Below are 27,402 nucleotides of genomic sequence, written 5' to 3'. Positions count from 1 at the left end.
TCTACCTGAAAGTTTGACCTTGGCAGGCACTCTACTGCAGGGGCCAAAGAGGAATGCTAAGGTCAGTTCTATGGCCAATATACTCACAAAAGGGAAATAGGTACAAGCTATGATACAATCCAGCTTTTGTCTTTTTTGATTCACAGACATGAAAGACATGGTTGTTGGGCTCTAATCAGTGAACAGCTCAATCTTATTATTTTTTTTTTTGGTTCCGTTGGGTCTTCGTTGCTGCGTGTGGGCTTTCTCTAGTTGTGGCGAGCAGGGGCTACTTTTCGTTGCGGTGAGGGGGTTTCTCATTGCAGTGGCTTCTCTTGTTGTGGAGCATGGGCTCTAGGGCACCGGGGCTTCAGTAGTTGTGGCGCCCGGGCTTCAGTAGTTGTGGTGAGTGGGCTTAGCTGCTCTGTGGCACATGGGATCTTCCCAGACTAGGGATCGAACCCGTGTCCCCTGCATTGGCAGGTGGATTCTTAACCACTGGGCCATCAGGGAAGTCCCCACTCAATCTTCTTGAGGATTCTTTCCTGTTCTTCTTCCAGAGAGATTTGTTTGGGGCTTTTACAAGTCATAATGGAACAAGTTATCAATTTATTCAAATGGGTCCACTAGGTATAATAAGTGTCCTCCTAGATTGAACTATTTATTGTACTAAATCAATTCCTTGGTTGGTCTATTAGCCCCACAAGTGTTAATATTTGTAAGGGTTAAATGTAATTCTCAACCAATTATATTTTCATTATGTCATGACTATTGATTTTTTTCTATTGGGTAAAGTGTTCCTTTAAATTTAAAACAGAAGCAGTACAAAGATAATACATTTATATTTTCTCTTTTTAACGTCAATGTTTGTATTTTTCTCTTGTAAATGACTTGTATTTTCTCTTTTAAATAATTTGTATTTTCTCTTTTAAATTATTTTAAAGGTCTCAAAGTCCTAGCCCTTCATCCATCTAAAATGATACTAGCTATAAACAGTCCTTGAGAGAATTGAGAACGCTGTCACTCAAATTATTGTGTTCTATAAACTTTAAACCCTTCTGTTTGCATAAAGTTCTCTCTTCTGTAGTATGTTCTATGAAGTTTCTAATATCCTTTCATAGAAAAAATGCATTACAATAAAAAATAGGATAATCAAATAACAACCAGTATTGGTTTCCTTAATCATTGTCATTTTGCAAAATGGTCCTTCACGATTTCTAATAAATTTATTTTCTAACGCGCTCCAGGGGGTGAAATGTTGAAAGGTCTCCCATTCTACTTACAAATACACTTAGGAATTTACTAAAGAATATAAAGTTTTTGATTGAATCCATAGTTAGAGATCTCATGGGCAAAAAAAACCTTCCAAAGTATAGGCTAATTGGGTCAGGGGAATATTAGTGGATAAAATTTTCTCCATAATCTTACATTAGTTCGCACACAAGAGTAAAGGGTCAGGTGTACCTTGACATTCGCTTGGTTTCCCTGGCGCCTTGAAAACCACGGGGAGGCCCGGTTAATTCTGCGGCGAAGGCTATGCGCCAACAGGGGCTTAGTGCCGCCTCCAATTCCTGCAGCAGCGGCTCCGCTCCTGGTCACATCCCGCCTTCGGGACTTCGGGGCGGGGGTCAGGGTGGTGACAGTGAGGCAGGAGCCGACCTGGGAGTGTCAGCGGAAAGCCAGGCGGGGAACCGGCCAGGCGGGGCGCGGGGAAGGTCGGCCGCGAGGGGCGGGCAGAAGCGCGGCCGGGGGCGGGGCTGGCGGGCGCGGGAAGCGCGAGGGGCAGCGGTGCGGCGTCCAGGGGGCGGCCGCAGCCCCGCCCCGCCCCGCCGCGTCCTGCCCTGTAGTCCTGCAGCGTTCTGCACGCGCGCTCTTCGCCGCCTCTCGGGGTCTAGGGGCTCGCTGGTGCTCCGCGCGCAACTATGGCTCAGCACTTCTCCCTGGCCGCCTGCGACGTGGTCGGCTTCGACCTGGACCACACTCTGTGTCGCTACAACCTGCCTGAGAGCGCCCGGGTGAGTGGCGCGGGCTGCCGGGGCGCACGGCGTGCAGCCTCCATGGCGGCTGAGGCTCGAGTTTCCTCCCGGCTTAGGCGGCGGCGAGCGTCGGCGGCGAGCGTCGGCGGGGCCCTGCAGCCGCCGCGCCTTAGCGCAGAACTCGGCCTCCCACGGCGAGGCGGGGCGGAAGGAAGTGTGCATCCCCCCCCATCCCCGCCCGTGCTGTGGGTACCGGCTTATTTAGCCCAGCCCTTAGCCAAGTTTGAGAGATGGGTAGGGAAGAAAAGGGGCGAAGGAGGGACAAGTTGTGCAAGATTGGGCTAGGGAAACGGTTCCTGGGGCAGAGGAAGGGCGGGGCTAGGGGAACTCGGGGTGTCCTTTGCATATCCCCGGCTTTGGAACTTCTCAGTAAATCGTTCTGGCCACCAGCAGAGCGCCGATACAGCCACCTGGTTAACGACTTGTATTTTCTTTGGCTGCGTTTTTCTTTTGCACGTCCATGAGACCGCCTGTCAGTTTTTAAACACAGCAGTCCAGGAGAAATTGTGTGGTGTATTGGAAGACTAACCGAAAAGCCATTAACATGTTAGCCCTAATTTTGCCTTTTGCCAAGAGAAGGAAATAAATTTTGCTCACCTGTTGCGTGCTCCATGCACCTTGAGTAAGGTCTAATCCTGACAACAACCTGGGTCCTCACTGCACTTAGGGAGGGAGGGGGAAGTGGGGTGTGTATGATTCCACACCCGTACCCTGAAGTGAATTGTTCTCCCTCCCCCATTCCTTTGGTTTCACAAGGAAAGTAATTTTGAAAAATTAACTTTTTTTTTTTTTTTTAGTCAAATATGTAAGTATTCAAGCGAAATAAGCTGGTTATGGTAGTCAAAGCGAGGACTCTGCAGCCAGACTGCAGACAGAGGGCACCAGCTCCTCTGTTCCTAGCTCTATGACCTCGGGCAAGTTACTTAACCCGTGTCTATTCTCAGTTTCCCTATCTGTAAAATGGGGCTAATAATTGGATTTGCCTGGAAAGGTTGTTGAAAGGATTAAAAGGGTAAAGGATGTGTAATGCTTAGAGCTGTGTTGGACACATACAAGTGTTTGCTTTTATAGTCACCACCCATATCATTCCCCAGCCTGACCACTTACGAATAGAGCTCCTGGCCGCTGGTGCAGGCATCAGCCAGGGCTGCTCCTCAGTATGGTGAGGTCAGTGCTCCAATCAGCAGTTCAGGTACCCCTCAAAGGTCAAAACAGTGTCTGAATTACTCATGTTCTCTATGTACAGATGGTGGAAAACAAGAAGTGTACTGTTCCTTCTATTATACTTTCCTGCTTTCCTGCTGTACAGGTGTTTCCTTAGTCATGTTGAGAGTTGAGGAGACGTCTCGATCCTTGGCCACTGGTTCCTCTAGGTCTTTGACTCATATTTTCCTTCCCTTTGCCTTTCAAATCTTTTCCTGATTAACATTTTCTTGCATTTCCTCCCTAGTCACCTTCATTTGGAGGAAATATTGTTAAAACCATTGTCATTAGAGCCAATTTTGTGCATGTGTGAGCATAAAATTTCAGAATACAGGATCCTTAAAAGACAAGATTTCTTTACTATAAGCCTCGAATATAAGTGATATTTAAAGGTTGAAAACATTAACCTAGTGCATTTTGTATCCTGTTTGGTTCAGAAATCTTTTATTAAGTACCAACAATGTGCTGAGCACCATAATAGAGTTAGGGATACAGAGATAACACAGGTCTTCAGGTGGCCTTGTAATGGGTAAAGATGTTGAAAGGTTAGTTCTGGTCCCCCGTGCTGAGGGCCGCATTGCCTGGTCCTTGCTGCTGGCTGTTTGTTACCTGTGCCTGGGGCCCTCCTCCCTTCATCACACCAACTCCTCAGCTGGCAGGTCTCATCTTAAGTAGCCCGGCCCCCTAAAGTTTACCTTTCTGTCCCTATTCCATCTTCAGTTTTCCATAAAAACCTTAATTTCTCACAGTACTTACACACTGCATTAAATTTTCCTGTTTACTTGTTGGAATCTTTCCCTAGATCCTAGAGCCATGACCCCTTGACATCAGTATCTGTGACAGTTTATTGTGTGTTCTGTGTGCCAAGCTGACTACGTGCACGTACGGGATTCAATAAATAATTGTGGAACAATTGCATAAATAATAGGTATTTTAGTAACTGAAAATAGCACTAACAGCCACTATTCTAATAAGCATTCTGCTGTATAAACTGGTTTGATCCTTACAACCATGTTAGATGTTATTATCATCATTTAGAGATGAGGACGCTGAGTCACAGAAAGGATAAATAGCTTATCCAGGGTCACCCAGCAAGGTGGTCCAGCTGGCAGGTCTCTGCTACCTCCCACCAGGCTTTATGTGTGCTGCAAATCCCAGAGGAGAGTCTTTGGAGTGAGTGAGGCTTGGGTCCCAGCACAGGAGTTACAAGTAGCAGGTCAGGAAGCAGAGAGGAGCATTTCCGGCAGAGGAAATACGGCCAGGGCAAGGACCTAAAGGTGCGAAACAGCGCCTGGATCTGCTGGGTGTCAAGCAGAAGGTGGGGCGTTGCAGGAGAAGATGCCGGAGATGGCAGTGGCGCTGCATCATGGATCACTGCGCGTGCCTCTCATATCTGTGTCATAGGCATTTAGTGAAGTGCAGAGTGTCGTGCAAACGTGAAACTGGGTGCGTCGCCTCGCCGGAGGGGCTCGGGAAAAACATTGTAGAAATGATGACACCTGGTGCTGTCCTGGAGTTGCTGACTCAGGAGCGTCTGGACCCAGGCAGTTAACTTAAACGTGCGGCTGGGAGAGTGCGCGCACGCCCCCTCGTCAGGCGCAGCTGTGCTCAGCTCCTGCCAGCATTTGCCGTGGGGCGTAGAGGCTCAGTCTTGTCAGATCTGATTCTCTCAAGACAAATTAGAAATCTAAGCTTGTATGAGAAGTCTTTCAATCTTTAAACGCCAGCTCATTTTCAAACACAGCAGGATTATAGGGTTGCCAGATGTAGCAAAGAAAATATACAGGACACCCGGTTCAATTTGAATTTCAAATAAAAAAAACATTTTTAGTATATGGGTGTTCCAGATATTTCATGGGATAAGCTCATACTATAAAATTATTTGTTGTTTAGCCGCAAATCAAATTGAGCTGGGTGTTTCATATTTTATCTGGCAGCCTTCAGTGGGAACCAAATATAATTTGTGATCTGCGTAGGACCCACAGGGCACCAGTTTGCACCCGCTGTGGATTGTGTGTGATTAGTAGTCAGGTGAGGCTGTTGAGAAAGTAAGTGGCAGTTAAGGCTGGGAGAGCAAGGGGGCGGGGGTGGTGGAGGCCCTGTGCCATGACGGCTTCTGTGGTGACTCAGCATAATTTGAGGAAGAGCTTCAAGGACCAAGGCCTTGGGACTAGAAGAGGGCTTTCAAAGGCACAGATTCCCTGCTTTTCTCAGCACCTCTGTTCTCTGCTCCTCTTTACACACTGACCCCATTCTCTCCTATTACAGAACCATCTCCTTGGAGAGGTAAGGAACACAGCTCTGGAGGCCTCTGTTGGCATCCCTACTAGAAAGGGCCCTTTCTCTTGGGAAGGAATCTGACCTCATTGGAATCCCATGCCCATACGTTAATCAGTATTGCCAAGGGATGAGACCCTCCAGTTGTCCAAGGTTGAATAAATACTTTGACCAGAGGCAAGTCTGATGGTGTGCAGTAACCATTGGTAGCTTGAAACTGGCCATGGTGGGGGTAACTATACCATGGAAATGAGCAAATGCTACAAGTCAGGACCTTTTTTTTTTTAACCAGCGCCCAACTGATAATAATAGCAATACTTAAATTGAATTTACTTGTATGCCATGCACTGCTCTAAGCATCTGAGGATTTTCATTAACATGGGATTTACATCTCTTAATCCCAGGGCACTGGTTCCTTGCAGGCAGGATCATGATGTGTATTTTTTGTTGTCCATAGTACTTTGTACCTCAGAGTGACTCTGTACCTTTTATGTTTGAATGAAAATTCATGTAACGTAGAAGTCAATGATTTTCAGCCATCTCGGGGTTTCAGGAATTTTGTCGGGGCCCGACCCTATCCTGTAGGCTTGGAATTTCTGGGTGGCTTTAAGAACCATCATCTGTGGTTCTGACTACCACCAGGGTTGAGAACTGTGGATACATAGTGTTGACTTAATGTAGCTCTGTGGACAACTGACCTGGATCAGGGTCACATTGCATTGTATGGGGGTACATGTGTAGCCATTTTCATTAACTTTACGGCAGAGGACAGCTGTTTGACAAGGAGCCTTTGCTTTCTCCACGCTCATCTCCTAACACTCGAAACCCCAATCCCCAACTTCAGCTGCGTGCCCCCTGGACTTGGATTGCCCTCTCCCCGCTGGACTCACCCAGCTGACTGCTGCATCTCGCAGGTGTCAGTGTGTACATCGCCTCCCCAGGGAGGCCTTCTCCTCCTCTTCCTCCTCTTGCTGTATCTATTCTCGCTTCCCCCTTGTGCCATTCCAGTGCTATCAAAACCTGTCATGGGTTAACATCTCCAGAAGAAGGATGGGGTTGCTCAGTGTGTCTCCTTGGACACTCCTCCGTCTCAAAAAACCCGGCATTTTGTTGTTGTTGAGAATGAAAAGATCTGTCAGCCATCAGCAGAGCATTTATCTTTGTGCTTGCTTCCAGAGGCTTCCTTCTTCCTGTTTCCTTAGCTTTTCTTATGGTGGGGAAAAAAGATACTCACTTTGTCTAATGGAAACACCATGATTCCTTCTTTAGAGTACCTGCCTGGTCCCTATGTGTATTTCTCTTTGAGACTCCCCTGTGTCAGATGACAAAACTAAAACAAGGTAGTAATGAGTTTGTTGTCCTTCCTTTGGAGAAGATAATCCACAGATTGGGAGAGTGCAGTGCCCCACAAGCAGTGGAGCACTCTTCCCCAGAGATTTTGGGCAAGACCGTGTTTTATAGAGTGATAGAAGAGGCACCACAGAAATAAGGCATGATTGGCTAGGAGGTCGGGGATTTCCTGATAGGCACTGCAGGTCCTGTTTTCTAGGGTGAGGTAAGCGAGCTAAAGCTGATGTGGAGGATTGTGATTGGTGTATGTTAGGTCTCCTTGACAGGGGTTTTCTGTAAGCACACACTGTCTTAGGTTTAGATTTGTGACCAGAGCTGGGCCAGTGGGGCGGCCTCCGTTTTGTGGGGCCCAGTATATGCATTAGCATCATCAGCCGCCATGGGGCCTTTCTAGCAAGGGTGGATGGAGGATGGATGTGATGATAGAGTGGTCATTATGTTTATCCTCTGGCAATCTGTTAAATCAGTTTACAAAGCTTCGTCAAGTCTTAATGATCTCCAACCCATTAGGCTTTGGGAGTAAGATTAATAATTGTCCTTGGTGGTATAATTGTACACTGATGGTATAAAAAAGACACAGCAGCTACCTGGGGTTCTCAGGAGTGGGTAAATTGCTTGGGACGGAGTGTTAACCTGCAGAGCTTCACAATTACAGATACTACAGATTCCCTCCCACCTGTCTCATGACTGATTCCATTAGGTTTTCAGGTCTGTGAAGCTAAGAATGAATAGTGAATTTTACATTTAATCTGTCTTTTTTCCTTCTTTTTATTAACAGCTCATTTATAATAGCTTTGCTCAGTTCCTGGTCAAGGAGAAAGGGTATGACAAGGAATTGCTCACTGTGACTCCAGAGGATTGGGATTTCTGGTAAGCAGCTTTTTTAAGGTCAGCACATTCCCTCTGATTTTTAATTATTGTGGATAAAATTTTAATGCTTCCTCTTCTATGGAAGCAGAAAGTGAAATGTGAAATTGAGTCAAAGGACAAAATGCCTTATGTACTAAAAAGTTTTATGTTTGATGAATTAAAGTCCTTTCTACTTTTAAGTTGACTTGTTTAATTAAGTATGAAAACAAGCTAAGAGCATACGTGACTAATTTGAGTATTTTTACATGGTTTAAAGTCTGTCGTTATTAAGAGTTTGAGAGGTTATTAAGAACTGTCTAAAATTTACATCTTTTATTAAAAAATTTTCTTTTATTGCCCTTCAAATACAGAACTGTAAGAAAAGAGGAAATCATCATATTTTGAATAAGTGTCTGAATTGGGACATTTGTTTTTCTGTAATTGGGTAGATACCCCTATGCCTGAGACTCTGACTGCTTACTCCCTTCCTGGCTTAGGAGTCTCAACTTTGCAAGGCTTCCTTTGTCCTTCTTCCTCATTTAAACAATAAAACAAACAAAAGTCCTATTAAACCACTTTAAATTGTTCGGTTGAAAAATAATAGTAGTCCTGAAACACATGAAAAATACATACAGAAATAATTCTAGAACAACAGAGTTCATCTGTTATACATTCTTCCAATGTTTGGTTAGTCCTTTTTGATTTATCCCTTTTAGCAAATGAAGAAACAGAAATATTTTACTGTATGAAACCGCCGACTCTGGAAATTTTACTGTGGACCAAACTAAATAATGCTTCTAAAGTACCCTGTCGTTTTCTTTATAATTCTCTTGGTATTTGGTGGCCGTTTTACCTTCTTGCTTTTATTACTCACGATAATGAATCTGTACCCATTTTTCTTCCCAAATCCCATAAGTCTTTTACAGTGAAGAACCTAAAACTTAGTATTTGACTTTGTTTTAGTGGTTTTCAATAATACGCCTAGTCCAGAGGGCTAGTTCTTATAACCCGACCTAAATTGAGGCAGATTCTAAAGAGTACAGAAAAGATTCTGGCTAAGATCTTAACTTGTAGAATACAAATGTGTGTTTGTGTGTGTGTTTTATTTAATGGAAAGCATTTGTACATTTTAACAGAGGCATACAATGGTGTTCATTTTTAGTTCTCTGTGAGTATTTTTATTCCTCTTTTTAAAAGCTCAAAGATTTTAGACACTGAGTATGCCGTCCTTGGTTTGCCCACATAACAGTTCTCCTTATGTACTTGCTCTGAGGATGATATTTAATTTTAGAATTGATAGTCTTACTTGTTTGATTAACATATCATTCACTTGGGTGGGAGAGTCCTTTTTTAGCATTGTGATTTTTGGAAAATATAAATTTTTACTTCTTGGGTTAGGTAACTACGTGAAGTGACTGGTAATCAGAATTTTCTGTTTCAGTTGCAAGGGCTTGGCATTGGATCTGGAAGACGGGAACTTCATTAAACTTGCAGATAATGGCACCGTGCTCAGGTAATAAAACTTAGTTGTGAAGTCAAAACTTTACTCTTTCCGGGACATTTTATTACCGTATAGCATTTGATAGTTAAGGTATGGGTTAAAGAAGATTATTACTTTAGTCAATCAGATGGCAGATTATCTGTGTGCCTGCATGTCTTTGTGTGAATCGTTTGAGCCATTTAAATATAAATCTGGAAGCATTAGATTGAAAGGTCTAATTCTTTAAAATTATCTCATCAGAAATATTTTCAGGAAATACAGTAGAATGTTAATAACTTGCTTTATCTCTTTGACCACCCATACTGCAAAAGAGCCTGGGAATTATATTGTGCTAACCTGGAGTAAAATTGAAGCTGTCTTTATTAAGGAAGGAGAGAATGGATGTTGGGTGGGGATTGGTGGTCTAGGCACACTGCTCTTTCTTCCGCCATTTCTCTAAATTCACCCCCATCATGCAGGGCTCATGGTGTGTCTCAGCTCCTTCTGGAAGTGTTTCTAGATTGTTCCAACCTTCATAAGTATCTCCCCCCTCCCAAACTTAGTGCTGACTCCCTTTCCTTCCCTCCTCTTAGGGTGAGTCCAACACTTTGAGTAGGGCGAGCAGTTGAGAAGCAGCTGCCATCCCTGCCCTTAGTCTTACAGAGGGTACCAAGGAGTGAGCATCTATTTTTCCCCCAGTACTGACAGTACAGGCAAGTTAACGTGGCCGTGCAGCTGTACGATTTACTATTTATGCTGACATGGTCAGAGTTCACGAAGAGGATGCTCAGCACAGGTTACCCCTTGTACATACTCTCCCTTTGGGTACATCATTCTTTTTGCACAGTTCAGACTCACACTCTACCCCAGACCGTCCCCTAAGGTGTAGGCCAGCCAGCCAGGTGCGGTTCCACTTCTGATTATTTTATAATTCATTTGCATGTTTTTTCTCAGGCAACTAGAGATAGGGTGTGTGTATTGATTTGTGTGTGTACACCACACACACACAGTGCAGCTTTGACCATGACCTTAAATGCCACTTTCAGATTCTTACAGTATAGTTGGCTGTCTTCAATCACGGTTAAAAGAATAGAAAACATTCCACGGTTTCGCTTCTTTCTTTTAGTGTTATGTCTGTCTGTTGTTGGTCCCCACTTCCAACACCCTTTTCCCAAGGTCTGACCGTCTCCATTCAAGTTCTGGCCAACCTGCAGCTTCTCCTGAATTTACAAGGTTATGTCCTTGATGCCTGCTTTCAAACAATATAGTAGATTCCTTTTCTGATCGTATTTCTTGCTCAAGGTTCTTCCACCCTTACATATAGCTTTTATGTACATATTAACCTCTTTATAAATAGGATCCCGATTATGATTTTCCTCCATTTGCCCTTCTTATTTCATTTCCTTTTCCTTCATTTTGCTTTGCCACAACAATACAACACCAAGAGAAGACTAATAATACTCCCTAGCATTATAATTTCTCAAAGTAAACAACATAAAATATCAACTGTTTCTCTACAGGGTAAGATTCTCTTAACCAAGCCCAACGGATGCAAAAGCAGTATTTCGAGTACAAAAAATAGCTACTTTCTTGTCTTCCTGTTCCAAGTTTTGCCACATTCGTCTTGCTGTTTGCCATTGTGTTTTTAGCTATGTGGTGTCCTTGAGTGGCATGTTACTACCCCGTCTTCATCTTCGTAAGTCCCCTGTGCTCACAGCCGCCGGCCCTAGGTGCCAGGCGCCTCCCGGCTCCTGCAGGCCTGACGCAGCTCGTGCTCTGACTGCTGCCCTTTCTCTCCTGCTGCCGGACCAGCTTCCCACCCAGTCCCTGCCCTTGTTTCCTCATTGTTCCAGTCAGGCTAATCTTATCTGCATAGTTAATTGACAACTTCTCAGGCAAGAAGTCGTCATATTTCTCCCAGAGAAATTGTGGTTTCTAGTATTGGTCCAGGGCAACTACCACAGCGTTGACCTCAGAGTGAGCTGCAACCACTTTGCTGGTTGATGGGTGAAATGGAGAAGAATAAGAGCTGTCAAGAGAAATGCCTTATAGGATCCTAAATGGGGAAGTCATCCAGTTGAAAACCTTTTTTGTAAAAAAACCTTTCATAGTATTAGGGTGAATTAACAATAACAAGGCTGCAGGAGGGGGTGTTCAGGAGAACCACTGATGAGTCACGTGCCTCATCTCCCCAAACCAGGGCAAGCCACGGCACAAAGATGCTGGCTCCAGAGGTGCTGGCGGAGGAGTACGGCAGGAAGGAGTGGAAGCACTTCATGCCAGACTCGGGAATGGCCTGCCGGTCAGGTATGGGTCATGTGTGGGGTAGCACTGCCATTCCCTCCCCTGTTGTTTTGGACCCTGAGCCTGTGACGTCAGGACACAAAGAAGACCCTCCTTGCACCCTGCTGGGCGGGACCCACAAAGGACCTGCTATGGTTTCATAGGAATAGGATGTATTTTTTTCCCACGTGTCTGATTTTCTCTTTGGCAGTTGGTTCTGTTTTACTTAACGTTCTGTTGATTCACCTTTCTACTTGCACTTGTTCTGGAGTAAAGAGCAAGGAATAATACACTCCTTATTCTGTATTTTTATCAATTTGTTACATGCACAATCCTTACTTTTGTTTCTCTGTCCCCCACTTCTCCCCACATTACTCATCTCTCCTGTTTTCTAGAATTCTTTTCTTTACTGCCATTTCTAGTACCTTCTGCCTTTGTTTTTTTTTCCCCTTTATTTCAAGTGATTTTACACATTTTTCCAACTCTCTTTAAAGAGCTTCACCATGAGTAAACAAAAGATTTTTCAAAAATTATTTATAAACACAGATGTGCATAAATTAGTAAAGAGTCATTAAAACATTATTATAAACAGATGAACCTTATTAAAAGTCCTGATTGTTAGTTTTTCATTTGTTCTAATTTTTTTTTTTGCCATTTTCTCCTACACTACAGTTTTGAAATGCACCTATTTTCATTTAGAAAATGTAGTAACCAGAAAACAGTTGGAGTTTTTCCTTATTACTGTTGTGTTTTTGTTACATTTGCTATCTCTTGGGGGTTTTTTTGTTTTTTTTGTTTTTTTGTAGTGAGATGAAAATGTCAGGAAATGTGCGTTATCTTGATAAAATAAGTTGATAGGAAAAACTGATGTTTCACCTTGGGGTTAGGTATAGAATGCTTTCACACATCTCAATTCAGAATAGCTAGGAAGTTAAATGGATGGATTTCCTTTTTACTCAAGTGATAGGGAATGCCTGTTGTCTGTCCAGATGTAGGCAGTTGTAAATACACGTGAACAACACGGGTTTGAATTGCTCAGATCCACTTATACACGGATTTTTTTTCCATAGTAAATACTGTAGTGCTACACGATCCACAGTTCATTGAATCCGTGGGTGCGGAATTGCGGGTAAGGAGGGCTAACTATAAATTATACTCAGATTTTGGACGGCGTGGAGGTCAGAGCCACGAACCTCCCCTCCCCCCATTGTTCATGGGTTAACTATAAACTCTTCCCTTCTCCCAGAAAAGGTAGGCACCCAGCTAAGTGTTTTATTCTGACATCCATTCAGAAATCGGGAGTATTTTAAAGAAGTAAATTATTTCCCAGCTACAAAAGAAAGCATTCACCCAACACGAAATGCCTGTTTACCCACTGCTCTGCCCGCTATCACTGCTCTGCCCGCTAGAGCGCACTGCCTCCTAGAATCCAAAGCTTCCTTGTGGTGCGTAATTTACCCAGGAGTGCTCGCTCAGAGGATGGTCTTGGAGTTTATTTACTCCTAATTGGGCTGGTTAGGGAAGTGTTTCCACTCCAGGTGCCCAGGGATGGGGCTGTGACACATAATAGAAGCCTACTGTTTCTGCAAAATAGTAAGAGAAAGCTAATGCCTTTGAAACATAACACATTTTTTTTTAATGTAGAGACATAAAAGAAGGAAAAAATGGCCTGTGATTCCAGTTAAACTTTGTTTACACTAAAAAAAAATAATGGGAGCATATGATCAGGAAATGTAAATATTATAGAAAGAAATAAAATGAAGAGTAATTGTTTCCAACCCCTGTCCCCCACAATCCCCTTTCCCCGAAGCTTATTTTTTTAAGTATACAAAAAGGATCATACTTTTTCTGTACCTTGCTTTTTTTCATTTACATCTTGGAGATTCCGTCACAATAGCACAAACACAGATGTACTTCATTCTTTTCAATACAGGCATGCTCTGCCATCCAGTGCCTATATCATGATTTATTTCATCAGTGTCCTCACATTGGACATTTATGTTGTGAGTGGTGTTTGACCATTACAAACAAGCCTGCAGTGACATTTTCATACATGTATATTTTGCACTTTTGTAAATATATCCAGGGTAAGTTTTTAGAAATATAGTTGCTCTACGGATATGTGGGTTTAAAATATTGCCAAATAAGGCCTTTATTTTCAGGAACTCTAATTGATTCTTTATGGGCTGCTTCCTTCTACAATGAGTATATTCGTGTTCAGAGTTAAGTAGAGAGTTGTAAAGTACAAATCCCTACCAGTACACTTAGGGAGTTTGAAGCATTGATGGACACAGACATTTTATTGACAAGTTATTTGATAAGCACTTTTCACGTGGTTGCCTTGGCATGAGTATGGTTTTTCTTACCAGCCAATTTCCAAGAGAGCAAGTCCTTTTGATCTTTTTCTTCCCATACTGGTAGACTATGCAGAAACAGCTTGGTCTAGTGGAAATCACAAGGGGCTTGGAGCCAGACAGTCCTGGATCATAGTAACTCTGTTACTTGCTGGATAAAGTGATCTGGTCAATTACTAAGCCATTCTTAGCATCCCTTTCTTTATCTTTAAATGGAGATGATATCACTTGTCTGCAGGAGAAGTGGGGACTTACACTATCGTGAATTGTTCTCTTCCCCTCAGTCATTCATATGCCTTTGTTCCATCATCACTAAGAGTACACAGATTTGCAAGGCTGAGGTGTTGGCAGTGGGTTTTGGTTGAACAGTTTTTCTGTGGGTAAAGCTTAATGATTATAGGACTCAATCTTGATTCAGAGGCTTGTTCTCTTGAACTAAACTCAGTAATCGCCTCATTCCCAGTGAGCTGTCTGCCCTGTAAGGAGGTGGAGGGCCAAAGCTTTCATGAGCACAGTCTCTGAGTTCGATGTTGGGAGAGGCATTGAGAGCAGCCTGGCACTGTTAACATGTCACAGCTGCACAAACCCTGTTATGTCCACGCGTTGGTCATCTAGCCCATTTTTGATAGTCGAGTGACATCAGCCCCTTGCCTTGAGGGTGGAAGTCAATGAGTCCTTCTCATCCAACCCCTGAGCTATTTGATTAGCTTGGTTGATTAGCTCAACCAAGGCTCATAATCCATGTTTCAACTCATAAACTGAATTTCATCTATTAATGCCCACAAAAGAAGAAAAAGGGGACAGGAAAAGCAAGAGTACAACGATGACACACCTCCTGCTCCCACAGTGCCCAGGACAACTAGCTGTCTGGTTCAGGCAGGTCACTCTGGTGTCACAGGCCAAGAGATTAGATGCAGTTCAGGTTAGTGAGCCTTGGGAACCTGTGCCCACTGTCCTGGTCCCTGCAGCCCTGGAGTGTTGTGTGGTCTCATAGCATAGCAGTGTGGGCAGAAGCGTACACAGAATAGCTTCTCCCTTTCCTCCAAATTCCTGCTTTTCCTCACGCTGACAAAGACATCTTAACCTTTCTTAGGAATGAAAATGAGTCTGAGATGTTCCCACAACAATTTCAGCTGTGAAAGAGTAGAAAACAGGAAGACTATGCTAACCAAAATATTTTTAACTGAGGGAAAAGACATAGAAACCTATGCAACCATTTTGTGAATTAACAGAACTTTGACTTTATTCCTTATATATCCTTAATAATTTGACATGAAGACGTGAGGGGCATTAAATAGCATTTAAAGGGATAGACATCTGGCCCTTGCAGAGAGTTTTCTCCTAATTTACCCGTGACACTTCTTCATTCCAAAATATAGTTGACTCTTGAACAACTCAGGGGTTAGGGACACTTACCCTCGTGAAGTCAAAAATCTGAGTATAACTTTATGGTCGCCCTCCCTACCTGGGGTTCCTCCCTATCTGAGGCTCTACATCTGTGGATTCAACCAACTGCAGATCACAGATCATGCACTGCTATAGTATTTACTGTTGAAAAAATTACATGTATAAGTGGACTCATGCAGCTCAAACCCATGTTGTTCAAGGGTTGACAGTAATCCACTCTATTTTTAGATCATTCATTCATTCAACAAACATTTATTGAGTGCCCACAATATGCTGGACATTGTGCTTAGTGGACACTAAGGAACAAGGCAGCTGTGTTGCATAACCTCATACACAGCTTACAAATGGGAGGAGTGGGGACTCAGAATCAGGCAGTTACCAATACTCTGCACAAGAGTAATTATGACCGTTTGAAAAGTACTTTCTTACATTAAACTGAAATCTGACTCCATGTATTGGTTCTGTTGGATTCCTCCTTGCACCAAGGGTTCTCTAGAGGACTCTGAGGTTACGTTCCCCCTCGGAGCAGAGTGGTCGCTCCTGATCCCAGTATGCGGGAGTGAGATAGTTGTGAGGGTGTGACGTGGAAGGAAAGAACAGCAGGAGCTGAATTCCACTGGGGCTTCTGAGGAGAAGTGCAGAGAACACCTCTCAGAGTTGTCAATCCAGGGGACAGGAGGCTGGGGCATTCGTTCCCTGGCTCCTGACCCTGTTGATTGAGAGGCTTGCCACGTGGGCTCCAGAGGCGCTCGGAGAAAGGGAATGGCACAGGTGAGCTTGAGGTAGGATGCTGCTATTTAGCACAGCTGTGGCTGGGGTCAGCCACGGACCAAGGGGATGTGACATGGGTCCTCAAAAGTGTCGTCTGCCCAGGGACAGCAGAGTCAAAAATGACATCGGTGCCAAGGAAGGGCTCAAGTTTAATTCGACCCTAGGGCCGAACAGGATAAATCAAATCCCTCTCCTCCCAGAGACCCTAGAGCGTGCCAGTCCTGTGCTCCCGAGTTTCTCTAAGATAAGCACACTGTGTCCTCACGTGATCTGATTTTTTTGTTCTTCTCTTCACCCTGGCTGTTCTTAACACTGTACTGAAGTTTGCCTGAAATTGTATGAAGATTGAATGCGGGACTCTAGGGGACCAGAGCACAGATTTGCAAAGGCACTATTGTGTGGAGCACTTCATGGTATTCCAGTGTTAGGTTGATGGTTTTGAAATTCAGTGACCTTGATAATTTAAATTGTGACTTTTTCATAATCTATTTCATATTTGGGATATGGTCTAATTTTCACATTTAAAAAAATAAATATTTTTTAATAAAGTGCTTAACTCTGGATATCCTGTTTTCACTTTCTTGTAGTAGCCTTGTAGCTGAAGCCTTCTTTGAAAAGTGATGATAGGCTGTAGTGGAGTGATTCTGAATTGAAATAAAAGCCCCTTTAAGTAGCGAAACCAAAATCTAGTCTCTCTTCAGCCAAGTTTCTGTGTATGTCACATAAACGAGGCATCAATTTGTTCCCAGTTTAAATTTTTGTTCTTTTTAGGAAAATATTATTTTTATGATAACTACTTTGACCTGCCTGGAGCTCTTCTGTGTGCCAGAGTGGTGGACTCTTTAACAAAGGTGAGTGGGGACTCATTTTTTAGAAACTGTGCAATGTATTTAGCTATAAATCAGAGGACTTAATTATATATGTCTTCTGAGTTGAGATTTTACTTAGTTTCCTCTTTGTGGTTTCAGAGGTGACTGAGGAGGAAAAACATAGAGAATTTGGTCAAAATATTTTTGGAAAATTAAATAGCGACCATCCCTTCTCCCTCCCCGACCCCACCAATAATAAACCTGTTCTGCAGCAGGGAGTGCAATAGTCTAGAAAAAGAAAATACCAAACTTGCGTATGGAAAAAATATTTCTTGGTTTCATTAGCAGAATTTTTAAAAATAAATAAAAGAAATTTAAGGAAATTCCGTGTGTCTTTTTAAGCATTGTAAATAGTATAAAACCAGAAAAATGAGAAGAAATTTTAAAATTCATCATTCTGGGCATAGTTTAATGCATATAGACTTTTTCCTTGTCCTATGTATCAGGATTAAATAGATTTCTGGTTATATCAGTTTATACCTAGAGTTTAGGACCTGTGAACATAAACTGGTTTTATGGCAGAATCACTTTCCTTTTTGCATATATTGTCTTTAAAAATCACAATGATAATGTTTCTGATAGGACTAGATAATGGTTTATTTTTGAATCAGAATTAATTTGTATGTTTGTGAAAGTTTCTGTTGAGCAATAGTTCTGGCTTATAGAAGTTATTATGAGATGGAGTCAGTTTCTTGTTTTATAGTGATTATATACAAATGCACCAGTCTTTAAATTGGACTTTATATAATTTAATAATATCTAGTAGTTGGTCTTTGTTTAGATAGAAGGACACTGGTTAATGTTTCCAAGGAAGCACAGGGTTATTAACGTTGTATAATTTCCTGTTTACTTGCTTTCTGGTTTAAAAAAAATCTTAGTAAAAATGATTTGAATTTTGGATTAGGAACCTCCTTAATAATAGAGACTTGCTCCTCTTTTATACTGAAACTCAAGTAAATGTGCACAGAATTCTACAGTAACCAGCTTTTGAGGTTTTAAGGCTTCAGGTCTCTTAGCTCCACTGATGCCATGGTACATGAAGTGACACATTCTGGTACCTCACAGGCTATAACATTGTAGATTTGCTCATGTGTTAAAAATATGCTATAATGTTTAGACTTTATAACGAGTGGAAATTTTTATTTGGGTTATGTGAGTTATATTAATATTTAGTCATATGTATATATCTCTCTGTATCAGTGATTTTCATGGAAGATTTCTTTCTAAAATCACATTTAGAAAAATGAGAAGTTTTTATCTGTTATGTTTTCTAAAACATGAATCCCTATTTTAGAATACAGTGATATTATAGTTGTTTGTCAGGTGTTTTCTGTTATGCTTAAAAACAAAATTATTACATGTATCACATTTGGATTTTTTATTTTCTTTAGCAGAACAATTGTCAAAAACCATTTGATTTTTGGAAGGACATAGTGGCTGGTATACAACATAATTATAAAATGTCAGCTTTTAAAGGTGAGTAACGTGAAGAGAGACTTTAGATGTTTGTTCAGTGCTGTGTATCTAATGAATTACTTAGAAGTTACCTATTTTTCTGTGTTCCTTAATTAAGATTTAATTTGGTTTTAAATATTGCCATAAAGTTGATACTGGTTAAATTTTAAGAGGTTCTTTTATTCATGTCTGTTTCGTGGCTATAATGGCCAGTATTCTAAGATATGCAGTCTTTTACATGCTTACCAATAGGGTCATTTTGTGGGTTCCCCAGAATTTGCTGTTTCCTGGCTTGGGAATGAAGGTTGGTGATACTTGTAATCATTAGTATAGTAATTATAGACAGATAGGGAAAGTGAAAATTCTATTCTTATTGCTTAAAAACAGGAACGGCTCACCTAGAATGGGAGCAGAGATGTCACCAACCCAAGCCTAGGGTTTTACGGTTCCGTCCACAGGTTTGTTTGGGTTACACAGGGAGATTGCTTCTAAGGAATTAAGAGATGCCTTTATAGTATGTTACCCTGATGACTTGAACCAGACTGCCCTAATTTAGCCAGTGGACCAGTGGATGCTCAAGAACAGTGTTTTTCAGCTGAGAAAAATGTTGCCTTTTGATTGACATAAAAATTGCTTGCCTTCCTTTTAAGGTAGTGTAAGCCATCAAAATAATCCTAAATGTTATGACTAAAAACATGTCAAGGCAATAAATAGTAACTACTGAATATTTGTTCAGACTACATATTTCTCTGTTGCCTGCTTCTTTCCTTCCCAGAAGAACATTACTACGTTTGGGTGATTGTCTTACTTTTCTAATCCACCAGCCCTTCACCCTGGCTTGTAGATCACATGTGGTTCTGTTTGATGGCTTTTCACAGTCCACACTGAGTGCTTGGGTGTGTGGGAATGCCCATCTCCAGTAGGAGGGCATAACCATGACACCTATAAAAGCTACCCACCACTTTATCATTTTACTATTTATTAGCTTTGTAAAATGAAAAGCCTTAAAAAAACGGTTGAGAATAGCAAATTGTTGGTGTCAGATAAATTCAGCATAATAATCTATTCATGTTATTTTATTGCATTGTAAATAAGGAGTAGATAAAACATTTCACGAGGCACAGCTTAAAAGTTTTAAACAGCAACATAAAAATACAGTACAGAGCATAAATAAATAACATCGTTTCATTTCTAGTCACATTTTGAAATCCTTCACATCAGTTATAGTTTCACTGGAATCGAAGGCCCAAGGTACATATGCTAATGCTCTGTAAACCCACAAAATCATATTACATTAGACTCAATAAGGAATTAAAGCACATTAATCACACTTCTGTCAAATAAATAGAATAGGTCAGACATCATTTGTTTGACCTATCCTATTCATCCAGACATCATCTGTATACCCTTCACTACCCAAGTTGTGAAGGGTATACAGAAAGCTTTCCCGCAATCACAGAAAAGTTTGAAAAGGTTCATGACTAAAGCACCTTGCGTTTCAGATTATTTTTAACATAATATTTTGGGTTTTTTATGAGAGCTGTAAAAAGTCCATATGCACCTGTATACTTGAATAGATATTGATGAAGGGGACCATGTAAGCCTTTGAGTAATGCACCATCAGAAAGATCTTAGGGTATACAATGCCTTTTAAATTTGGATATTCAAGTATTTAAGTCCCATAAAGATACATGACACCTGAATGTTTCCTAGAAGTTCTCCTGTTAATTGTTAGAAACAGGCTTATTTTAAAAGGAAATGCTGAATTTCTAAAATCAAATTTAACATGATTTAGCATCACATTTCAGGGTTTTTTGAGATCATTTTATTTTTTTAGCTTAGCAGTACTTTTATGGTAGAATTTTTAAATACTGAAGGAGTTCACAGAAAACTTTAAAGAGACTTAGGATTGCCGACTAAAAACTCGAGAGGGCCTTCACGTATCGTACACTATGTCTGAAAGCTCAGATCTGTATTTTGGAAAGCTAAAATTAGTCACATTTGTTTCAGCCTACCTCCACATGCATTTTGTGGGGTGGGGTGGAGTTGGGGAGTGCCTTTTCAAGCAGATTCATATTAGCTCGGTGGGAATATGCTCACATTGGAGCCACTAAGAACCCTGAGAAGGAGGAGTGGACGTACTCAGAGGAGTACAGCCCATTCGACCCTGCGTTGGGCAGCTGGAGCCATACCTGGTCATTTTCTGTGAGATCGATTATGGCGCTCCCTGAAGCCTGATCTAGGTAGCCTTTGATGTACTCATCATAGGTGTACATTACAGGGGTGCCGTTCTTATACAGGCCCACCCAAGCATGGGTCCCTTTCACATGCACGTGGTAGGAGAAGTAATATATTCCTGGAATCCTACAGGTAAAGATTCCAGTTCTTGGGTCATAATGCTGTTGCCTGTTATATAAAATTTTATCAAATGGGATAGGAGTACCTATAGTTGGGTAAGCTTTGGAGAGAATAACAGTGAAAGCAGACACAGGCATTCCTGTTACTCCCTGGTTGGCACTAACAAAAGGCCTCTGGCCTGCCTTCACAAAGCCCTCGGGCAGGACTGCTTGGCCTGGGGGGCCTGGGGGCCCCGGGCGCCCTGGGAGACCAGGCTCTCCAGTGTGCCCTCTTGGACCTGGTGGCCCAGTGGGTCCATTGAGACCTTTAGTTGCTATGCCAGCTGGACCAGGAGGACCTGGAGTTCCTGGATCCCCTTTGGATCCAGGGAATCCTGGAATGCCTGGTGGCCCGATGGGACCTCTAGTACCTGGCATTCCAGGGGCACCTCTTGGCCCAGCCTCACCATTATGCCCAGGCACTCCCTTAGCTCCTGCTGGGCCCGCAGGGCCTGGGAGGCCAGGAGGTCCTCTAATTCCAGGGTCACCTTTTGGGCCCGGCAATCCTGGGTTACCTTTGGGACCACTGAGACCCGGTTCTCCTGGGTACCCTGGTTTTCCATCTAACCCAGAGGAACCCCTTTCTCCCTTAGCCCCAGGGTATCCTGCAGGCCCGACTGGCCCCATCTCACCTTTAGGGCCTGGGATCCCGTGGTTGCCTGGAATGCCTTTTGGTCCTTGTGGTCCCATATTCCCAGGGGGTCCAGTCAGACCTGGTTCCCCGGGATGACCTGCTGGGCCTTGTTCCCCTTTGGCACCCGGACCCCCCGGAAGGCCTACAGGTCCTCTTTGTCCTTTCAGGCCTGGCAAGCCTGGTTTCCCAAAGCCAGGAGCCCCTGGGGGCCCAGCTATTCCTGGAGCCCCAGGGTGACCTTTTGTCCCTGGAACCCCTGGCTGGCCTGGGGCTCCAGGGGCTCCTGGCTTTCCAGTGCCTTCTGGTCCTTGTTCCCCAGGAGGACCTTGGGGGCCTGGTGGGCCAGTTGGCCCCCTTTCACCTGAAAAGCCCCGATCACCTTTGATACCTGGCTGTCCTGGAAACCCATTTTCACCGCTTTTTCCCACTCCAGGAGGGCCAGGTGGTCCCATGGGACCCTGAGGACCTGAGAGGCCCCTGCCACCAGGGCGTCCAGGAGCACCATATCCCATTTCCCCTTTCTGTCCATTCATACCAGGGACTCCTGGTGCACCCTTTTCTCCAGGAAAGCCCCTGGGTCCTGGGGCTCCTGGAGGTCCCTGTGGCCCAGGTTTTCCTGAAACAGAAATTCCGGCTGGGCCGGGGATTCCAGGTGGCCCTGGCAGGCCCCGTAGTCCTGGTAAACCGGCTGGTCCAATATCTCCTTTTGGTCCGTATGGTCCTCTCTCTCCTGGTTTTCCTGGGAGTCCTGGCAAACCTGGCTTCCCAGTGGCTGATGGTCCCGGCGGTCCTGGCAACCCTGGCTCTCCTTGGGGTCCAGGACTTCCATAGCCTGGTTTTCCTGGTGGTCCAGATGGACCTGGGTGCCCTCGAGGTCCAGCAGGGCCTGGTGGACCAGGAATACCTTGCTCTCCTCTTACTGATATACCTACAAGACATGCCCAGTACACATACCGGGTCCGGGTGGGGGGTGGTTAGTAATGCTAAGGAATCATTGCTTCTCAAAATATAAATGAGGACAGGACGTTGCAGTGTCAGTCAGACCATTTTGGCAGACTGGTCTTAAATGGTTTGACAATACATTTTATATTGTTTTAAAAAACACAGCTAGAGAAGATGATTTTACAAGATCATGGCTACCATAGTACTTTCATTGCATCCTAACGATCCATGAAAATAAGCTGGGATTGAAGAATTCATTTAGAATAAGAGTGCATTGGAGGTAAATTTATCACATTTATTTTAGAAAAATCATCTACCTAGAAAAGAAGGGGGGAAAAAAGTCATTCGACAGAAAAAGAAGAAAAAGGCAAGTACAGAATAAATGGGAACAAGTTTAAGAACTATAACAACTTTCCCTCAAAAAAGCTATCCTATAAGATAAGGGAGAAATGCAGTCTGTTTTAATTTACGTCTGCCATGACCCTGCTGAACAGTTTAGATTTAGGATGACTTTTTTTTTTTTTTACCTCAGTACATACCGTGAGCTTGTACATTCTCTGTTATTGACTTAACATTGAAACAAGGAATTAGAGAATTAATGGGCAAGGTACATACAGTAGTGTTAAAGTGCTCATATAAAGTTTTCTTTGATTAATGCAAATATTGTTGATTTCATAGATCTGTGGGTTCATTTGAGCTAAGTACTTATACTGATATAATAAATTTAAACTAAAAAATTACTTATTCAGTGCCTGTGATGTGAAGCATGCTATTGAGCGACAAGTATAGGAAAAGCGCAAAACACCTCCTATAAGAGCTTTAATCACAAAGAGAATAAAACAAGTGTCCATCTGATAAGTGCTTTAAGAGGTGTCCAGGGTTTTAGTTTTAGTCAGTCTAAGGTGGGATGTAACAGACATTGCTGGCATTAGGATATACCTTTATGGAAGCATTACCATGTCAAAGAATCTTTAGGCAGCATTATCATAAGCCTCTAGATAAAATAGTCTATTTTTCCTCAGAGAAATTCTTTGATAACTAGCAAAGATGGTAATGAAATTGCTTATGTTTCTAAATATCTACTTGCAGGATTTATATTAAAATTAATTTTCTGTTTAATAAATTTTCAGAAATATAGTTAGAATGCCTGTGTATACTATTTAGATTCTTAGGCTGTCCGAATAGTTCATAGTAATGATAGTTTTAGTAGATGTCACAGTAGTCAAATAGTTTGGTCAAAACCCTGAAAATGACTTATAACTATGACTTTTGCGCTACATCTTTTTTGTACAGAAAGTATTAATATGCTTAAACTCCATTTAACTAAATCTTTAATGGCTTTAAATATCAAATTGAAGACTAAAATGGAATTAATATTAAATGAATTGAATTGTAAATTGCCTTTGAAAATGTATTTTTATGGGTATAGTTTCTTTTAACTATTAGTTGTTGGCACATTTAAAATCTTTCATATTAATTAACTGGCCTGTAAGAAGTAGTCAGCCAACAGTAGCTGAGAATATTATACTCTTGGGTAGAGGTGTTCCTGATATTTGAAAAACATTTGATAACAAATGAAACAAAATACAGAGCAGAATCATTAAAACAGATATACTGAAATAGGAAATTCATTTGGGTATCTATATATTTTGTACTAACTACAAGTTATACTTCATTTTGCAAACAAATGTGTGGAGTTTTACTTACTCATAGATTTTAAGACAATGACGTCAGGAAAAAGACTATGAAAAAATTAATTTATGGAAGAGATTTCCATGTATTTACACATGTATTGTTGGTTGACTTCAGTGTACATATGTGATATGTCTGTATGTATAAATGAGCATTGATACATTGCAAATAGAATAAATGAATAAGTAAAGGATTTCTTTTAACGATTTGGAATAAAATAGGACATTTTTAAAAATGCAAACCATATTAAATTGGGGTTTGCTTCAGAATCTTATAAAGATCATGTCTGTACTAAAAATAATTGTCTTGGTCTGGTTGGAAATCTGTTTAACTGTTAAAGTAGAGAGGAAAAGCAAGTCTTACTGAGAAAGGCTGCATTGAGCACCATTTGAGACTGGAACTCCGAAGACAGTGATCTCTATCACTTAGAATGTTACCCTAATAGGTTCTCCACCTCTCCAGTACGTGAAAGAATGTGACTTCTGTTGTATCCTTGAGGGACACAAGCCCTTGTTTGTAGCTTGATAGGGTGGCATCATCCTCAAAGAATAACGATTACCCAGTAGAGAAGTTTCTTAAATGCCCACAAAGTGGTTGATTGTGTCAGAATGTGGCACTTGTGTGCCCACCAGTTGGGGAACCCTCTGCAGCATACTTTAGTGTGTTTTGGACTGAGTTCTCTTTTAACCTGTTTGAACACATGTGCCTAGGAATTGCGCAGGAGTTCTTTGTGCATCTGTTATCAACTCAGTGTTTTGCTTGTGTAAATTGTGGGCTTTTATCTTCGTTTGACTGCCAGGGGATAATAATGTTTTTGAGTTTCCACCTTGTATTGTCAAGTAGACTAAAGTGGATTTAATAGTTAAAATACAGCTTCTAAACTTTTCATTTGTTAACAAGATATATAGTTTCATTTTTTCTACAAAAAAACAAAATGATGCCGTACATTATGGTGAAAAGATAGAAAATATTTTAACCTTCTAAAACTGGTGGTGCATTTTATTTTAATCCACAACTGTTCCTTATGGTCTTGTAAGCTACAAAGAGTCTGAATTTGTGATCATAGAGTGTATGTTTGTCATAGCATTTCAAATTTCATTTGTTGCTTCGAGTTAAGTATCATGTTTTCTTGTTTTTTATTCTTTTTTCCTAACTTTTTTCTTTCTTATGTTTTATTTGTATTTTGAGACATTCAAGAGAATCTGTTGAGTACTTGTGCATTTATTTTTGATCATTAAGCTACCTTTCATGAAACATTTAAAATTTCATCTTTCTGTTTTAAAAAGACAATCCTATACATTGAATTTGCTAAAAATGGTTGTTTCCAAAAGCATAAAAATTTTTATGGCAAATAGCTTTATTTACAGTATAAAATATGTAAGCATAATGAAAAAATACTATGGAAAAGAAATTTGAATCCTACAATCAGTTCATATTACCCAGTGTAATTCTGTAGTATAACGGGCAGTTTGTGCCAGATAGCTATTAAATGGAATTAGTGAATATGAAACCTAATAGTTGCCCTTCTTTGAGGATCTGTTAGTACTTTACATACATTATATCAGTACTGTTCATAGTAGCCAAGAAAGCTGAGCAGATGAAGGATAGATTCAAGAACAAAGTTAAAACTTGTCTAAGGCTGTACCACCAGTACTATAGTAGTAGTAAGAGGAGGAGGAGGAGAGAAGTAGAAATAGAAGTAGAAGTAATGGAAGTAGTATGAGAAGTAGAAGTAGTAGTAATAGTAGTAGTAGAAGTAACAGCTAACACTTAAGCACTTTACATATTAACTCATTTAAGTTTCAGAACAGCCCTTGAAAGAGGTGCTCCTTGTTTTACAGATGAGGGAACTAAAGCACAGAGAGCATAAATAACTTACTCAAGGTTGCATAGCTAGTTTGAAGCAGTTAGGTCTGTGCACTTAACTACTAAACTAAACAAAAATGCATTTAAAAATTATGAGAATTGCTACTTCGTTTGCCTATTAAATTTCTTTGGAGAGCATCTCATTTTATTTGATAATTAAGACTCAATTTTGTATGTATTTGTAAGCTAGCAAAATAAATTTTAAAAGTAAATATGTGTAAGCGTTTAGATATATAAACCTGCTACTCTTTTTGTATACAATTGGCAATTATTTTTAGTTAAAACATCTTAAACATTAATTTGATTGGATTAATATGTCTAGATTATGGGTAGTTATTTGTGCAAAAGCATCATTGAGGGAAAAAATTTCTGTACCTAAAATTTCCTAATATTCTTCAGGTATATCTTTCTGCTATACTTGTGTGAAGGATATGAATGTTCTTGAATAGACCTACTTTTTCCATAAATCCTTTTGGGCTAATTGAGGGGTTTGAAGATAAATTTAACGCCAAATAAAATTTAAAACATTTTGTTAAAGAGATCATTACAATTGTAGAAGGCAAAAACCCGCTAGTTAATAGAGCAAAACATATAGTTCAGTTTACCTTTATTCTTTATGGCATAAGGGATGAAGAACTGTGTCTTGGTGTTGGATGGTGGGCCTTTTATGCCTGTAGGTGTTTGGTATCGCTCAGTATAAAATACTCCATGGACCAAGTTCAAGGATATTAGCAGCAGAAGGGCTATTTGTGGCAGCATGTTCTCAGATGGATTCTGAAAAACAATAATTTCATATAGCTTCATTATTGACCTGTTTCGTTTTTCTGATGTTTCACAGATGAATTCTTTAAATAGTTATCTACTTTTTTTAACCTTATCCTATATATTCTGAATATATTCCATAAATTAATGAGAGTTATAATTTTGTTAATTATACAAATATATGTCTTAGTTGTTTTTGAAAACCACATTCAGGTAATCAAGTGAAAATAAAGTTATTTAAATAAAAGAAACACAGAAACTGTAATTGGATGTCTGTATTAAATAATTCAAGATCTTTGATATAGACTGAAGTTACCAATAGTCTCAAATACACTGAAATTCAGATTAGGACATGTTTTTACAAATATAGTTTAATTAGGACTATTTTTTATAGACTGATTCAAATTAAACTTTGAGAGTGTACTTTAGTGGAAAGCCATTTTTTTAAATCACAAAAAAACAAATAATGAATTGAAGCTTGTTTCCAAATAAGCTAACATGGAAGTCCACCAGTCATAGCCTTACCTGGATGCTGGAAGTTCCTGGAGTTGGTTTCTTACCAGCTCTCTGTGCCTTCCTCTGTGCCCGGGTGAGCTGCCCTGCAGTATTTATACTGCTTTTCCCTTACTACATGAGGTTACCCCGAGTTTAAGCTCCTCCCCCTGCCCCAGAGGTGAAAAGCACAAATTATGGTGGCAAGTTCTATTGGGCAGGCATACAAGATCAGGTTGGGCTCTCTTTTTCCTTGTTTTCTTATTGAAAAATAAACTCTTTGTCTTAAATATATATTAATAGTT

At 41.2% G+C, this 27,402-nt stretch overlaps 2 protein-coding genes across 4 annotated transcripts in view; one reads left to right on the top strand and one right to left on the bottom strand.

The window, feature by feature from the left end:
• Positions 1–1,744: 1,744 nt before the first annotated feature.
• Positions 1,745–27,402, top strand: part of NT5DC1 (5'-nucleotidase domain containing 1) — a 124,809-nt gene continuing 99,151 nt past the window's right edge. For 2 of the 3 annotated variants that reach the window (XM_057527502.1, XM_057527504.1), the window contains exons 1-6: positions 1,745–1,994; positions 7,624–7,715; positions 9,136–9,207; positions 11,375–11,481; positions 16,761–16,840; positions 18,250–18,334. In XM_057527502.1, coding sequence (XP_057383485.1) covers positions 1,902–1,994; positions 7,624–7,715; positions 9,136–9,207; positions 11,375–11,481; positions 16,761–16,840; positions 18,250–18,334 — 529 coding nt within the window. In that variant the 5' untranslated portion in view covers positions 1,745–1,901. The remainder of the gene's footprint in view (positions 1,995–7,623; positions 7,716–9,135; positions 9,208–11,374; positions 11,482–16,760; positions 16,841–18,249; positions 18,335–27,402) is intronic. The other variant, XM_057527503.1, reaches the window with a different exon arrangement.
• On the bottom strand, positions 20,410–26,602 carry COL10A1 (collagen type X alpha 1 chain). The gene is made up of 2 exons (XM_028168644.2): positions 26,449–26,602; positions 20,410–22,271 (listed from the first exon to the last, which is right to left on the bottom strand). The coding sequence occupies exons 1-2, from the start codon at positions 26,600–26,602 to the stop codon at positions 20,410–20,412; spliced, it is 2,016 nt and encodes a 671-aa protein (XP_028024445.2).

The sequence above is a fragment of the Balaenoptera acutorostrata genome, chromosome 14 (assembly GCF_949987535.1).
Source record: "Balaenoptera acutorostrata chromosome 14, mBalAcu1.1, whole genome shotgun sequence".
NCBI classification, from domain to species: Eukaryota; Metazoa; Chordata; class Mammalia; order Artiodactyla; family Balaenopteridae; genus Balaenoptera; species Balaenoptera acutorostrata.
This window is presented reverse-complemented; position numbering and strand designations above follow the sequence as displayed.

Bases quoted from the DNA above. Each gene is read 5' to 3' on its own strand.
- COL10A1 (XM_028168644.2), bottom strand. From the start codon at position 26,602: ATGCTGCCACAAATAGCCCTTCTGCTGCTAATATCCTTGAACTTGGTC. The intron at 22,272-26,448 runs GTAAACTGAACT...CATGTCTTGTAG, and splicing joins TTATGCCATAAAGAATAAAG to GTATATCAGTAAGAGGAGAG.